Here is a 15355-nt window from a genome sequence, read left to right as displayed (position 1 = left end):
TTATATTTTGAGCTTTTATTATTAGTTATTATTATGTCTTTGTGGGACAATGTGACTGTTCATCAATTTAGCAATATAGCCAATTTTACACTAGGAGTTTCACCTAAAGGGGAGATGATCAGTGTTATTGCACTTATTTTCTTGATTTCAGGATACATTTACAGTGTTTACAAGCACTCTCTTTTAATGGTCTGTCCTTTGCTGTTGATGTGGCATTTTCCATAACCATATGCAGTGTTTTCTCTTTCACTGTACTGCATGTTTTGCCTAACGTACTAGAATTTCAGGGGCAGATACTTTGATCATTGAAGGTGATGATACTGTTTGTACAGAAAATTTTCCAGTTCTCAAGTGGAAAACCAGGCAAAATGAAAGGCCATGGTGGCAATATTTTAATGTTTTGCAAATTATATACAGTATGGAAATGTATTATTCTACACTGTAAATGTAAATAGTAAGATCAAATATTTGAGAGGATAAGAAACACTTTTAAAACATTACTTGTAACATTAAGATTTATCCAAACGCTTCACTATTTTGTAAAAAGGGAAAAGATAAAACATGTCTGTAAGGTAATTATTTATAGTAGTGTAACATAGAGACTAATAGCAAAACATATATTTTATGAGTATATGACGAGTATAAAGCATGGGACATGTTTATTTTTATAAACCAAAAATATCAATGTTCTCTCATCAGCACTTGAACATTTTAACATTATGATGAATTTTTCTGTGGTTGTCATTGTTCAGTTGCTTTGTTAAACTGTGTGGATATGTCTGTGTTTCATTCACACGATGAGCCCGCCATGGCTTAATCCATTGTTTCTTTATGTGCACCTATTCATTCCTGTCTTTATTTACTGTCAATGATCTTGTCGTCACTGTGGTCTTCTGTCTGTGTACAAAGTTAACTCATGTTTTAAGAGCAATAAAGTATATTATATAAACTCTTTCAGAGAATTTGGAAATGACATTGCATGCAGTAAACTTGCCACAGGGACAGGGTGTCCATTAGTATGCCTTTAAACAAATTACGTCATATGGAATTATCTGGAAACGCCTCTCTTGCTGCTTACTTCTGTGTTTGCTTAATTCATTTGCCTCTGTTGACTCAACAGTGCAAGCCTCACTGAGTCGACACAACACCAACCATTGACAGTAAAATGTCTTTGTGTTTTGTTGACATTTGAGATAGATTGACTTAAGATTTTCTGTGTTATTTGTATTGTAGCTAAGCATTTAAAGAGCAGATCAAAGCTAAGCTAACCACCAGCCAGGGTAGCCTCTTTGCCAAAAACACTGTGATAAGGTTTTACTGGCAACAAGAAAGATGATCCTGTAAAAATACAACTGTCTGTGGTTGTTAGAGATGTGTAACACTCGTAGTTTAACACGGGCCACTGTCATAGATATTAATTGGCTGTGTTCACAGAAGACACTTTATCATGACACAAAGGAAATGAAAATCACAGGTGTAAACAATAAAATTAATCATGGCTGAATTCAATTAAGCTGTTTCAGTGTCAGACGGAGCCATCGTTAATGTTTTTGACACCTGTGTTTTCCCTAGTATGACAAGTCAGATTGCCTGCTGTGAAAAAGGCCTACACTTACCTCTTTTAATGACTGCATTTTGGTGGTGCATTCAGGGACCTCTGCCAAAAGGAGAGATTTAGCTTTAATGGCAACACAAGGGAAATGTGCAGTATTGTTACCTCTGAATTACTCTGAGTATGGGCAGGCTAAATATCATATATCCAACACCAAATATCTTACATGAAGTTAAAATGGACAGTGTCAAGACCATATGCACTGCAGTGCCTCCACTTGACAGAAAAGGTGGTGAATAGCCCACATTTCAAGAGGACACATAATCACTATAGGGGTTCAGAGGAGGCAGGGCTAACATCTTGTAGAGTGAACTTTGCATTAGCATTAGCGGTTTATAAACGTTATGTTAAAGCCTTTTTCCATGTTATCATGTACCAATTTATAAAATAGCTTGTTCGTTTGAGGAAATAACAATGTAAAACTCCAGGACAAGTGGCTGTTAAAGCTCGGTGTATCTGCTAAACGATGTATTAACTCACTTTGGGCTTCTAAATTCTCATTGTTTTAAGTAAAAGCTCAGTCATAACGAGTATACATTGATTTACCTAGCTCGCTTACGTGCCCCTGCTCTTGGCTCCCCCCCCCCCCCCCCCCCCTGGCCGGAATGACGTAATCGCGGCGGAACGTAAGTGAAAGCGTGCGCGCGGCCCCGCGAGGAAGAGCCGCACGCGTCATGTGTGGGACATAATGGTGGATAGGTAGGGAACACACTTTAGCTCGCTAAGCGTAGCTCATCAACTGTTGATTAATTTCCAGTTGTTGTCTCGGTCTCCTCGCTCCCTGGACTCGACAGCAGCTCGCTGCCGCTGCCCCCGTCAACTGAACGACGCCCTGGATCGCAAGAAAATGCCGAATATCAAAATATTCAGCGGTAGCTCACATCCGGACCTGTCGCAGAAAATAGCAGACCGCCTGGGTCTCGAGCTGGGGAAGGTTGTTACGAAGAAATTTAGCAACCAAGAAACATGGTGAGTTGTTTGCTGTGGTGGTTACCTGAAAGACCCGTATTATATGACGCATAGCTACCTTGCACGCAAATGTCGTAGCCTATCGACATGTATTTAATTAGAAACGTTGTGTCACGATGGAATTGCCGCGCAGGGTTTTTAGGAACTTGTAGTCCACGCATGGTTGAAGATCCGTGCTAACTATGAAGCCCGGCTGGTAATTCCTGAGCAACAAAGCAACATAATCTGCGTCAGTACATTGAAATGATAATTTTATATGTCACATACGATATTGAGAGATGTTCTGACTCCGCCTGCTGCTCTTTCCCCACCTAATGTAACCCTTCCTACGTAGACACAAGCCATTGTTTACCCTGTCTCATCTATCTCATCTAGCTTCCATGGTGTGTTAACTCAGAGGTACTAAGTGATGTTTGTCTTGTCACCTCTCTCCTCCCTGGCAGCGTGGAGATAGGGGAGAGCGTACGTGGGGAAGATGTCTACATCGTGCAGAGTGGCTGTGGGGAGATCAATGACAATTTGATGGAGCTGCTGATCATGATCAACGCCTGCAAGATCGCCTCTGCCTCCAGGGTCACGGCTGTCATCCCCTGCTTCCCCTACGCCCGGCAAGACAAGAAGGACAAGGTGGGGGTGAGGGATATCTGTCTAATTACTTCTGTCATGCCATTTGCCATCCCAGCATCATGACAAGAAGCCTGCAGCCCATGTCCATCAACGACCGCTCGACTAAGCATTTTTACTTCCTTTCTCCGTTTGTTTTTCTGTCCCTGGCACTGTAGGCTTTGCTGAGTCAGCTGCAAGTTACATCCCTTTACATTTTGAGTAGCTGTTTGCCTGTTATTTACTTTCGTTCCAACATTTTAATCATATTGCATGAGTGGAATGTTTTTGCACGTTTAAATACCTGATATAAACTTCAATTTGTGTGATGCAACATTAGATAGTTTGTTACATGCAATAAGCATAGTATTTTTCTGATATTAAAAGCCATATTGCAGTTGGGCCAAACATATTCATTTTGAACTTATTTGACTGTTCTAGCTAAGTGAAATGAAAATTGGCTTAGTTACCATGCTACATACTGGTGAATTTCATACATCACCCATCTTAATATACAGTAAATATTGAAAGGATCAATTGTCAAACTGAAAATGTTTTTATTTTACTATTATAGAGTCTAAAAGATTGTGATATTTAACTGGTATAATTTGACTAAATGGCTATGCTCTCAGTTTAGTGTTATTTTTAGAAACAAGCCATGCTTGCCAGTTCACTTATTCCATGTGACTGAAGAGATCTATTTTCATTGCAGAGCCGCGCTCCTATCTCTGCCAAGCTGGTGGCCAACATGCTGTCGGTGTCAGGTGCAGACCATATTATCACTATGGACCTGCATGCATCACAGATACAGGTGAGCAGCTCAAAAGCAGACATAAACAGAAATGCACCTTATTCACTATCATGCCATTAGTCTGTCCCTTGCATTATCTTTCTGTTCTACACTCTAAATCCATCAGTGCCTGATTTTGGAGAAGCTTCATTAGAAACCTGGCTGTCATTGCCTTACATTTATATAGATGTCATCAAAGGACAAAAGATACTAGTCTTCCAATAATAGTCTTTCCAGTCGGTAGTATATGTTTATCTCTTGTGCCCCAGCTCAAATTATTTTTATTATCTTTTTCCAGGGATTCTTTGATATCCCCGTTGATAACTTGTATGCAGAACCAGCAGTGCTAAAATGGATAAAAGAGAACATTCCCGAATGGAAGAACTGCACCATCGTCTCACCCGACGCAGGAGGAGCCAAGAGGTATGCAAGTACAGCTTGCCATAGGTCCTTGTACCCTTGAGCATACCTTCACCAAATCTCCTCCAGAATTTACTTTAGATTAAAATATTGTTTCCTTTGCTTATCTCTGACGAGACTCAATTTTGGCGGGTGCATATACAGGTTTATCCACTTCGGCATACACACTGGCTCTGACTTACTTACTTTTCCTTCACAGGGTCACCTCAATAGCAGACAGGTTGAATGTGGACTTTGCTCTCATTCACAAGGAGAGGAAAAAGGCGAATGAGGTGGACCGCATGGTTCTAGTCGGAGATGTGACGGATCGGGTTGCCATTCTAGTTGATGACATGGCTGACACATGTGGCACAATCTGCCATGCTGCTGACAAGTAAGCCCTGAATTCCATTTAAAGACCTCTGTTCCAGGATCTATATAGTCATATGTGATGTAATTATACTGTTTCTCTCCCTTTTAGACTAATTTCTGCTGGTGCCACCAAGGTGTATGCCATATTGACTCATGGCATCTTCTCTGGCCCAGCAATCTCACGCATCAACAATGCCTGCTTTGAAGCTGTTGTGGTCACCAATACAATCCCTCAGGAGGAGAAGATGAAGCATTGTCCCAAAATACAGGTCAGGATGCATCTTTCACCTCAGTTATACGTAAGGTTGCGATAGGTCTTCATTTTTCTGTCAGCAAACAAAACATCATGTCTTGTTACATTCCCCCCTTTCTCCCTCCAGGTTATTGACATCTCCATGATCCTCGCAGAGGCCATCCGTAGAACTCACAACGGCGAGTCTGTGTCGTACCTGTTCAGCCATGTCCCATTGTAACGAATAGTGTCTGCTACATCCACTGTGTGCTGTTACACCAAATAAGAGAAGAGGGAATTCCCCCAACCCAAACACCATTAGCAAAGATATCTTGCTAACTATCCATGAAACAAAAGAATGAACTGTCATGTCTGTTACTAATGTCCCTTCCCTCTTGAGCAGTGTCCCTTCATGTCCTGGGCACCAAAGCAATCACAAGCTACCAAGTTAGGCCAGCGTATTTATTGTACTTGGGTTAATAGGTGTTTATCCACTGTGAACGTTGTCCCTCCCTTTCATAACCTATAGTTAGAGTTTCTTTTGCCTATTTAAGCTTTCCAGGAGTCATTTCAGTCTGTCAACGACTACCCTAGAAGGTATCACTGGTCAGGAGAAGTTTAAAGCTGTTACATTGCTTTTGTTACAATGGATGAGTGCAGTTTTTTTGTGTTGCTCTTGTATCCTGCTGTTTGACATTATAATTAATGAAGTGAATGTGTATTGAACTAGTTTACAGTGCCACTGAAGCTCCACTCAACCAAGAGTGCCTCAACAGTCTGAAATGTTGAATAGTCTATTCAAGTCAATAAAGTCTATCTTATCTAATCTAAATTACTTTTTCCTCTAGTCTTCTCCATCCCCTTCCTCCTGCTTAGCTGTTTTTAATTTTTTCACAGAATGAACCTCTATTACGTGTCTTACCAGGTTGTAGAAGATGTTTCACGATGTCTCTTTCAACTCTTGAGGTGCCCTCATTGAGTGGGGTTTGCCCAGTGTCCAGGGGTTACCCTTCAAGGTTCTGCATTCGTTTGAAGGTCTTTCTATAGAGAAGGGTTTTTAGTTTGGGGTCTCTGCAGGCTGGAGCTTCCGCCAGAAATGTTCACCTGCTATTTTATTTCATTTCATTTTTGTCTTTTTGTATGTCTGGAGGAAGGATTTGTCATTTATGTGCATATTCCAACCCGTTGTGTTTTACTTTTTCAGATAGGTGAATGCGGCAGTTATCAGAGGATGCATTCTTAATAAAAATAAATATCCTCAAAATCTTAAACCTGGTACTTTTTGTTATTTCTGGCATTAATACACCACACCTACAGGCTTAGAAGTTACATACAACCAGGATCAGATCAGATAAAGGTTTTTATCATTATTACTTTGTTTATTTCACAGGAACAACACATAATACATTGTTGCCCTAGATATAGCTACAAGCTAGAGGTAGAGGCCACCAATGAGGTGATGTCATTCATATGTATTTCTGCAATGAGGGTGTATTTTACACTGTACAGTTAAAATGATCTGCTCTGTATTACATGGGCTCACTACATTATTTTTGCCAGTTAATAAAAGATTCAGTAGTTCCTACCAGAATTTGATCCCTGGCTCTGAAACAGCATTTAGACAATATAATTTAATTACATTTAAGAAAATAAAATCTTAAAAATCCAAGCATATGTCTGTTATCAGACTCATGACCTGTATTTTAACGTGTAAAGTAATAAAAAATCCTACTTGACATTACGATAATAACGATAGTAGTATACTCTTACTGTAACATAACAGGTAGGGCCTGTGGTTTCTCATCAAACACACCCTTCCCCCAAGGAGAAGACTTCTTGGTGATTGATGGGCGAAATAACTAATCACAGACCGCATGACGTCGACCGTCTTGACCAATGGTTATTCTGTAAGAGGCGGGACAATAGCGACCGGTAGATTAGCGCACAGTGCATCTGTGATCTTGATGATGGTACATATCAGCGGACGAGGTTTGACAGTTTGTTTGTCTTGTATTCTGGTAGAAAAACGTGTTGTCATCGTTACTCGACCAATAAACAGTAATTAACCCTCTCCGCGTGCGGTGGTGGACAACAAATGGACGCACGTGCTGACTTCAACTTCCAACAGTGAGCGGAGGAAATTCAAAGTAGAAACCACGCTTTGCATTTTATTTCTTCTGCCTGGCGACAGCTCACTTGGTAAGTACATTTTATTTTATTTTATTTTATTTATTTTATTTGTCTTAGATTGTGTCTGTTTACAGGCAATAATTCTAATTATTGAAGTGCAATATCTTTTGCTGTAGGCGTCTTCCGGTGATATTAGTTTCATCTCGTTTCAGTTTCAGTATGACCTTCCTGACACTGAAATGATTTGTGTTTCAGTTTTTAACTCAGCTCAAAGGATGACAGGAAGCCCTGACCATAAACAAGATGAAGAAGGCCACAGGGACTCCATGGCTCGTTTCCACAGCTACCTGCACGGAGGGACCTCCAGCCTGCTGTCCACCCTCCCCACCCTCATCGTCTTCCCCGTCTACAAAACTGTTTTCCGTCAACAGATCCACAACACCCCGGTTCTCCAGGCGGTGGGACAGCTCTACAAAGAGGGTCCTGTAAAGCTCTACAGGGGCGTGGCCCCACCGTTGGTGATGAGGACCCTGAATGGCACGCTGCTCTTTGGCCTCCAGGACACCCTCCTCCACCAGCTCTCCCTGTCATCGCAGAATGTCACATCCACCTCTGCCCTGCCGGCTCTGGCTGGGTTTGGTGCAGGTTTAGTTGAAGCTGTGGTGTTCACCCCCTTTGAGCGTGTCCAGAATGTGTTGCAAAACGGCCAAAACGACCGTCACCTCCCCACCCTGAAGAGTGTTCTGGTCAGGCTGAATGCACAGAGGCTGGCCTCAGGGTACTACAGAGCCTTCCTGCCCATCACGGCCCGCAACGCTGTGGGCAGCGCCCTCTACTTTGGCCTGAAGGGGCCCATGTGTGCTGTGGTGGCGGGACAGGGACTCTCTCCAATGGTCTCCTCCTTCATCTCAGGGACGCTGACCTCCATGGCAATCAGCCTGGCTCTTTACCCAGTGTCTGTGCTGGTGGCAAACATGCAGGCACAGGTGGGAGGGGATGTGAAAGGGTTCACAGCTTGCTGGAGGATGCTGTGGAGGTCTCGGCAGGGGAGTGTGTCTTTGCTGTACCGAGGAGGTTCTCTGGTTATTTTGAGATCATGCATCACATGGGGAATCACCACAGCTATCTATGACAGGCAGCAGAAACAGTCAGGGTGAAGAGACACTGTTACAGTTTTATTATTTACATTATTCCAGGAAATGGTGAATGCGGCCAATTTATTTAGCATAGATTTTTCTTTTTCTTTTGTTATTTTGTATTTTTCCCTCTTGTCTTGTGTTCATCATCACACAAGACAAGACAACATGTTTCTTTTTCAATACACATTCATCACCACTTAGTGCAGGTGCCATAACCAAAAGGCCTTACTCACAGCAGACACATTGTAATAATAGGAAAAGCAAAGGTGTTACTAATTACAATAACTCTGGCTTAGCCTTATTATGGGGATAAATAAGAACATGATCCATCAGCTGGTTCAAATCCACCAACACTGCCAATTTTCTGAAAGGCACCACTTCAGGGACATAAACCAAGTATTTATTAAGTACAAAAAGTAGTTTATGCATTAGAAATATAAATAAGGTGCTAGGGAATCAATGGTGCCTTGTATTTTATTGTCTTAAAGGGGAACTTTGAACTCAAAGTCAGTTTACTCATCAAGGGAAGTCTACTCAGCCTGTGAAACAGTCATATAATGTCGTCTGTGGCTTTAAAGGAGCTTTGCTTCTTTTCAAGTATTCTTGGCCAATTTTTGCATTTTATTAACGTGGTATAAAGAAGCTATTACAGAATGTGGTGGAGGAAGAATTGGGGAATGACTCAAATCAGGGAACTTGAAACTCTGGGTTTGTCTGATTGGGTTTTTTGCTGCTGTGCTCTGTACATGGGGCACACACTCCACCAACCAAGCCACTGGGGCGCTGTACAACTTTTAACATAACGAGTTTACTGAAAATTGGAGTATGGATTTTTGTAAAAGATGGTTCTTTACCAGGCATAGAGGACCTAACAATAATAGTTTCATCCATGTTTTTTTGGGCTGGACCCAATAAGGTCAGGATCTCTCTACTACCTTGATTTTCATCATCTGTCTCTGCAATAGTGAATCATTGGAGTTCCCCTTTAAGTGCACAAAGGAGGTTGATGCATGTTCAAGATATATTGTCAATATATTATTTATTTTAAATATTAAATATGACATATGCATATCTGGTATGGAACAACTGAGAAAGGACATAGTGCCTCACAGCAAGAAAGTCCTGGAGTTTGCATGTTCTCTGTTTATAGACATGCAGGTTATGGAAACTAAATTGTTAGCCTACATAGCACTCTAGTGCACAGTAAACCTCATCCAGGGTGTAGCCTTCCTCTCAGGGTGTGTGGGACAGGACCAGAGTTAACCAAAAGATGGAATAAATAACCTTGTTGTTCACAATGTAGCCCATTAAATAACTGTATCTGACTGTGAAAGAAAAATATCAACTGCCTGTCTGTAACCTCAACATATACCTATGAGATTAACACATAATAACAGTATGATGATTAAATTGCATAATACACTTTTTTCCCCTCAAAGTGCATTAATAAATTCATCTCATCAGTCGTGCATTTGAGTGCTTTCCATCACTTCTTTGCTGATCTCCTGCTCTCCTGATGTATTTAAATCCAAACCATGTCATGCCACGACCACTCCACTGGATGGCGCTGTGTGAAAAGTAACAACATGAAATCATCCACATCATGTATGAAGGGATCTGTCCGGGCACAGTGGCCGCACATTCCTCCACACACACAGGTACAGGGAGGGACTAGTTATTATTGCAACACTGCATGTCAAGAACGGGCAGCTGTGGCCAAGAAGCAGCCTGTAAGATTTCAAGGGGGAGCCAGACATCCAGCGCGTCCAATTAAAAGTCTTCCTCTGAGCTGCGGGAGCCAATGAGAGCCGGAGCATCTGTGTCCATGTTGGCGTGCAGAAGGGCGTGTTGGCTCTATTTAAACCGCTGGCTTTGCACAGATTACACAGACGCATTTTACCTGCAGAGGACTTTCGCACTACGCACCGAGGCACCAGGTAACATTATCCTCAAGCGTCTCTTTTTATTTACTCGTGCATTCAAAAATCCAAACACAATTAATGTTGAAGAATTGTCTCTATTTAGGCTATCAAAGGCTTATAGGTGTTATGCAACATTTTTTTTTCTGTAGGCCACACAGCCACTCCAACATCACTGTCTCACTGTGGTGTGTGTGGAGATGCCTGGCAGCGCTGCATTCTCTGTCCTTAACAGGCCTGTGGCGATATGTTCACCTGTCACACCCCCGCTGTGATGTTGAACGTGTTTGTCACTGTGCAGCCCTTTTTTTTTAAACGCAGCCTGTCTGATCTGTAGGTGTGGACCAGGTTCTGCCCTACAAGCAAGCTCCACACCCAGTATCTCCAACACTGTAGTGCAGCATGTAGAAATAGTCAGTTTCAGGTAATAGTCATGCATTTAAATCTTTACATAGAATAGATTACAAGTACAGAATTAAGTACAAAAAATATAACCATCACAGTGTACTTGAAGTACCAAAGTTAAAAGTATTCATGATGCAGAATGGATGATTTCACAATAAGTACATTATGTTATTGTTTTCTAAGTATTGATGCCTGAATGTGTCCATCACTTTAATGTTGAAACAGCTGTTGAAAGTGGCTGAACTTCTTTATATATTTAACTGCTGCGTAGCTCTCAGGGTTTAATTAAGTTTTATCTTCATCTTTAATATAACATCATCAGCTAGCTGCTTATATTGTGTATTGTTAAACTAAATCTGCAAAAAAAAAAAAAAAGTGCCTTAAATTAGCAGAGAAGACGTATAAAGTAGCAAATTGTGCATTATATCTCCTGGAAAACAATGTTATGTTCTCATCACTGAAACACTTAATTTCCCTGCTGTGCATTTCACATTTCCCTTACCTCTTTAATGACCACACATAAATGCAAAGCAGTGTACAAGTGCAGCATGTTTAACTCTAATAACAGTACAGCACACCGTGACACCACGCAAGCACTGTTTGTTCATTGTGAGCAGGTATGTCGTAAATAGGTACATGTTGATTCTTGCGACTGCCTTGCATAACTCCAGAGTTCAGCCCCGAACTGTCTTCTTTAACTGAGGTGGGGCTTGATTTGTCTACCTGTATGGGCACGTCCTGCAGACAGCATCTTGACTGATGAAACAGATAATGCGATCATGTGTTCGTGCTTTCTCATGCATTGTTTTGACATTTTCCCAGGCTCTGTTTATAGTCAAAAAACGTGTTTCAATTTGAGTCACAATTTTCTGCTCTCCACTTCTCTGCTCTTCTCCATCAGCAACCTTCCAAAATGAGTGACAAACCGGTCATGTCGGAGGTGGTAAATTATGACAAGAACAAGCTTAAGAAGACAGTAACGAAAGAAAACAACCCAGTCCCAACCCAAGAGAGTAAGTATTTAAGAGAAAAGAAGTGGGCTCTCAACACCAACAATGACAACAACAAATAATCTCATCTGTCATTGCACCAGGTTTCCTTTTTTTCCTCAGCTAACACAACCAACTGCCTGTGAACTCCTCCTCATTCTGCTTAAACCTGTTCAGAGGAGACGGATAACCCCACCCCCATCTGTTTGTCATAAGGTCTCTCTCTTCAGCTCTTCAGAGCTTCCCAAAGTGGGGCCTGCAGCCAAAGTTGACCCACTAGAAGTTAAAAAAAAAGAAAAAAAAAAGACTTGCTTCAGGTCTGGTGTGACATGCAGCAGCAGTGTGGCCTGGCTGGTGCGTTAATGGGGAGGAACCCTCGACATTAGCGCATAAGCAGGTGGTACTGTTGGTGCATGTCGGACTTTTATGAGTCTTTGACTGTGAATTTTCTCAGGCTTTGCGTACTATGCTTTCTTACAGTGTAAAGAAAACTCTGTGTTCAACATTCCTCCAGCACAATGTGGGTCTTTTACTGTCCAGTTTGTACCTGAATTCCAAGCATTAAAGTGAGAATGTGCCACTTTCAAAAGAAGAAATAACAGTTAAAGTTAAATTCCTCAGCAGTGGCAAACAAATATGATCAATTCACTGCACTTCAGTCTTTCTTAGTCTGACCTGAAGAACGTTTGTGCTAAATTGTGTTTATTTTATTGCAATCATATCTTTATTCATTTCAAAGTTAATCTTTACTTCCTTGCCTCAACACATTCTACATTTAATGTAATGTTGTACATTGCTGCAGAAATCAGTTTCATAGAAACAACTCATCCCTGTTTCCATCTGTCTCTCTTGTGATCCCACAGTAATTGATCAAGAGAAGAAAGCCATGAAAGAGGAAAGTAAATGAAATTGCCCCTTGCCGAGATTCCTCTCCTTCAGTCCTGCCCTGTCGCCTGCTCTTCCTCCAATTAGGAATCCTGTCCATCATCTCCTCCTCTGCCTCTGTTTTCTGCGGCCGCCATGTTTGATAAGAAACGCTGATGCTATGGAGAAAGATCTGTCAGTAATCCCAAGATAATTAATGCAACTGATGTATTTATCGTGCTGCTTTTCGGGGCAAGATAACAATTTGACCGGGTGTAGGTTTCAAAAATCATGAATAATTGTAATAATGGGAATCTATCAAAGATACTGCATTGTCAACAACACCATAAATATGCCTGTAAATGGTGCCATTCAGGACATGTCTGAAAAATAACACATGAGATGATATTTTTGCTTTAATAAAAATGGATGTGTCGAAATTGATTGTGTGTATTTTGTCTTGCTAAACCATCTCATTAATTCAAAGGAAATTTGAACAGATTTTGTTGGGACAAGACTGTTTCTAATGTAAGCGGGACATGGTCAAAAGTAATTGTCAACCATGAGTGGCAAACAAAAATATGTTACATTTAAAACTCAGGTACACTTTGAAGCTCAGTTATTACAGCATGTTTCCCATTTTCCCTCCCCTGACCTCAGGCCAGATGTAACACTGCTGCTTAAGTGCTCAAAAAGGAAAGTTGGAGCAGTTTGAGTACACTAGAGTGTCTGAGATTTAAGCTGGAGTGGTTTGTGAAACTCTAGAGCGACATGAATGTATTATTTTAATTATTTTCAGTCTTGTGGGGCCGAAATATAAAACTGCATGTCAACATAAAATGTGACAAAAGACAGATTCAATTTTAAAATGGAATACAGATATTGAGGTCACAGGGTTCAAGGTAGACTTTATCGTCATTCACTTTATATACACTACTCAGTATACAGAGGAACAAAATGTGCTGCTTGAGTGACCATTTTTTATGTGTTAACTATCATTAGAAAAGGTCGGCTTTTTGTAAAAAATAGTGTCAAAATATCTATAGTAATGGACCATCTCACTCTTCTATGACTTTTAATGTATGGCTGAATAGAAAAACATCTCAAATCAAAGCCTGCTGTGATATCCAAGTTTTATTTTTCAGTAATAAAACTGTGATCCCTGTTTGTAAACAGTGATGATCTCGTTATAATCAAATGTTCTTCTGGAGAAACTTTGGGTACTGGAGTTCACATGGATGTTACTTAACATGCACCACACACCCAAACACCATTGCAGTGCAAATACCCCACCCTCATGGCACCAGCACTCCCTGATGGCCGTGGCCCCCCCAGCAGGACTATGCTCCCTGCCACATCAGAAAAACTACTCAGGAATGGCCCGGGGAACGTGACAAAGAGCTCAAAGTGTCGACCTGGTCTCCAAACTCCCTGTTCCCAATCCAATTGAGCATTCGTGAGTCTTCCCTGAACGGGCCTAATTGTGGTTTGAGGGAGGGAGCACAACTGCTATCGGTGGGTGTATGCGTCAAGTGACATCCATGTGAATGCCAGGACCCAAGGTTTCCCAGCAGAATGTTGCATTGTAATGAGATGATCAATGTTTTTCACTTCATTTGTCAGTGGTTTTGATTTTCTGGTTGATCGGTATATATAGGCCTTGAGTTTTTAATGGTTGAGTGAATCCTCCACACCCTGAAAAACCTCCTCCATCTAGAGTTACAACAGGTCCAAGCCTGCCGAAGAAAAGGGAGTGGATTAGCTGCAGGTGTTGCACATACCACATTGCCAACATGAAATATGGCTCATGGTATATAAAGTTTTCATGTAGTTTCCATATGCAGGGTTGTCACATTTACACTAAATGCATACATATTATTAAATGCTGATGTGAATCTTGTGTCTTTGCCGTATGAATGTGCTTTTTGGAAACACACTGAGGAAATAGAAATGCATGACATGGATGAGTGGCTGAGCTTGGCACAGACTATGTGTTGATTGCTTCAGATAGTGCAGGCTGTTTTTTTCCACGACAAGCCCGTTGAAACACGCCATACAGCAACATGCATCTACCTGACAGCTTGGCTTTTGGTTGGAAGTTATTTGGCAAAATTATAAAGTTATGCAGATTAACAATCTCCCTCCTGTTGCCTGTCAGGAGATCATGAAACATGAACTGCTTTTCAAGGGCATGATAGCTCTTGTGAATCTGCAAAAAGTGATGGTATGCATGTTTTCTGATCCGGTGACCAGGCTTGTCTGTGCGCTATGACAACAGACTGGAGAATGTAGCGCCAGAAAAGAAAGAACACATAAGGTCACAAGTAAAAGAAAGGATGTAGTCACGTACAAGGATCCAACTTCAGTCTTCTTAAAGTCAATCCCATTACCAAAACTTATAAATGTGATTTATGTTGTGGTATTGCATTATGACACATAAGCTTATTAACTGTTCCAGCTGGGTTTTTATTGGACTCTGTGTTCAATACATGTGTTATATGAGCCTGCATAAACATTGTGATAAGCGCACATGATTATTGTCTCCTGCAAAACAAGTTATACAGGTTATTTTAGGAGCACTGTTACTCCCCTAAGTTCACCAACACAAATAATAGACAGAATTAAACTTCATGCAGCCCCTACTGTACAACACAACACAACCACTACCTCAACCACAGTGTGCAATAACTGAATATATAATTTGTCACTTTTTAGCACCAGTAACAGTTTTGCTACATGGATTCATACCACAACTTAGTAATTTACTTCAATGAACAGTCTCACTGTTTTGTAGTCTGTACAGACAAATTGTAGTCAAGCATAAATGACTGGCTTGTATTCAGCCCAGCAGTTGGGATTTCTGGGCCCACCTATAGGTCCTATCCAGCTGTGAACTCCCACGACAACCCTCCAACAGCCTTTTTCTATGAAG

General features: G+C 41.2%; 3 protein-coding genes across 3 annotated transcripts; all 3 read left to right on the top strand.

Annotated features, from left to right (window-relative positions):
• Positions 1 to 2267: 2267 nt before the first annotated feature.
• Positions 2268 to 6248, top strand: prps1b (phosphoribosyl pyrophosphate synthetase 1B). The gene is made up of 7 exons (XM_073487473.1): positions 2268 to 2581; positions 3025 to 3208; positions 3897 to 3995; positions 4273 to 4397; positions 4594 to 4767; positions 4855 to 5014; positions 5126 to 6248. Exons 1-7 carry the CDS (start codon positions 2460 to 2462, stop codon positions 5216 to 5218), a joined length of 957 nt encoding a protein of 318 aa, XP_073343574.1. The 5' UTR covers positions 2268 to 2459; the 3' UTR covers positions 5219 to 6248.
• An 872-nt stretch (positions 6249 to 7120) lies between these two features.
• On the top strand, positions 7121 to 8264 carry LOC141012924 (solute carrier family 25 member 53-like). Its single transcript, XM_073486469.1, has 2 exons — positions 7121 to 7176; positions 7363 to 8264. The coding sequence occupies exon 2, from the start codon at positions 7383 to 7385 to the stop codon at positions 8262 to 8264; it is 882 nt and encodes a 293-aa protein (XP_073342570.1). The 5' UTR covers positions 7121 to 7176; positions 7363 to 7382.
• A 1863-nt stretch (positions 8265 to 10127) lies between these two features.
• tmsb1 (thymosin beta 1) lies at positions 10128 to 12863 on the top strand. The gene is made up of 3 exons (XM_073487069.1): positions 10128 to 10183; positions 11472 to 11583; positions 12423 to 12863. Exons 2-3 carry the CDS (start codon positions 11484 to 11486, stop codon positions 12464 to 12466), a joined length of 144 nt encoding a protein of 47 aa, XP_073343170.1. The 5' UTR covers positions 10128 to 10183; positions 11472 to 11483; the 3' UTR covers positions 12467 to 12863.
• The last annotated feature ends 2492 nt before the right edge of the window (positions 12864 to 15355 follow it).

The sequence above is a fragment of the Pagrus major genome, chromosome 18 (assembly GCF_040436345.1).
Source record: "Pagrus major chromosome 18, Pma_NU_1.0".
NCBI lineage: Eukaryota > Metazoa > Chordata > Actinopteri > Spariformes > Sparidae > Pagrus > Pagrus major.
This window is presented reverse-complemented; position numbering and strand designations above follow the sequence as displayed.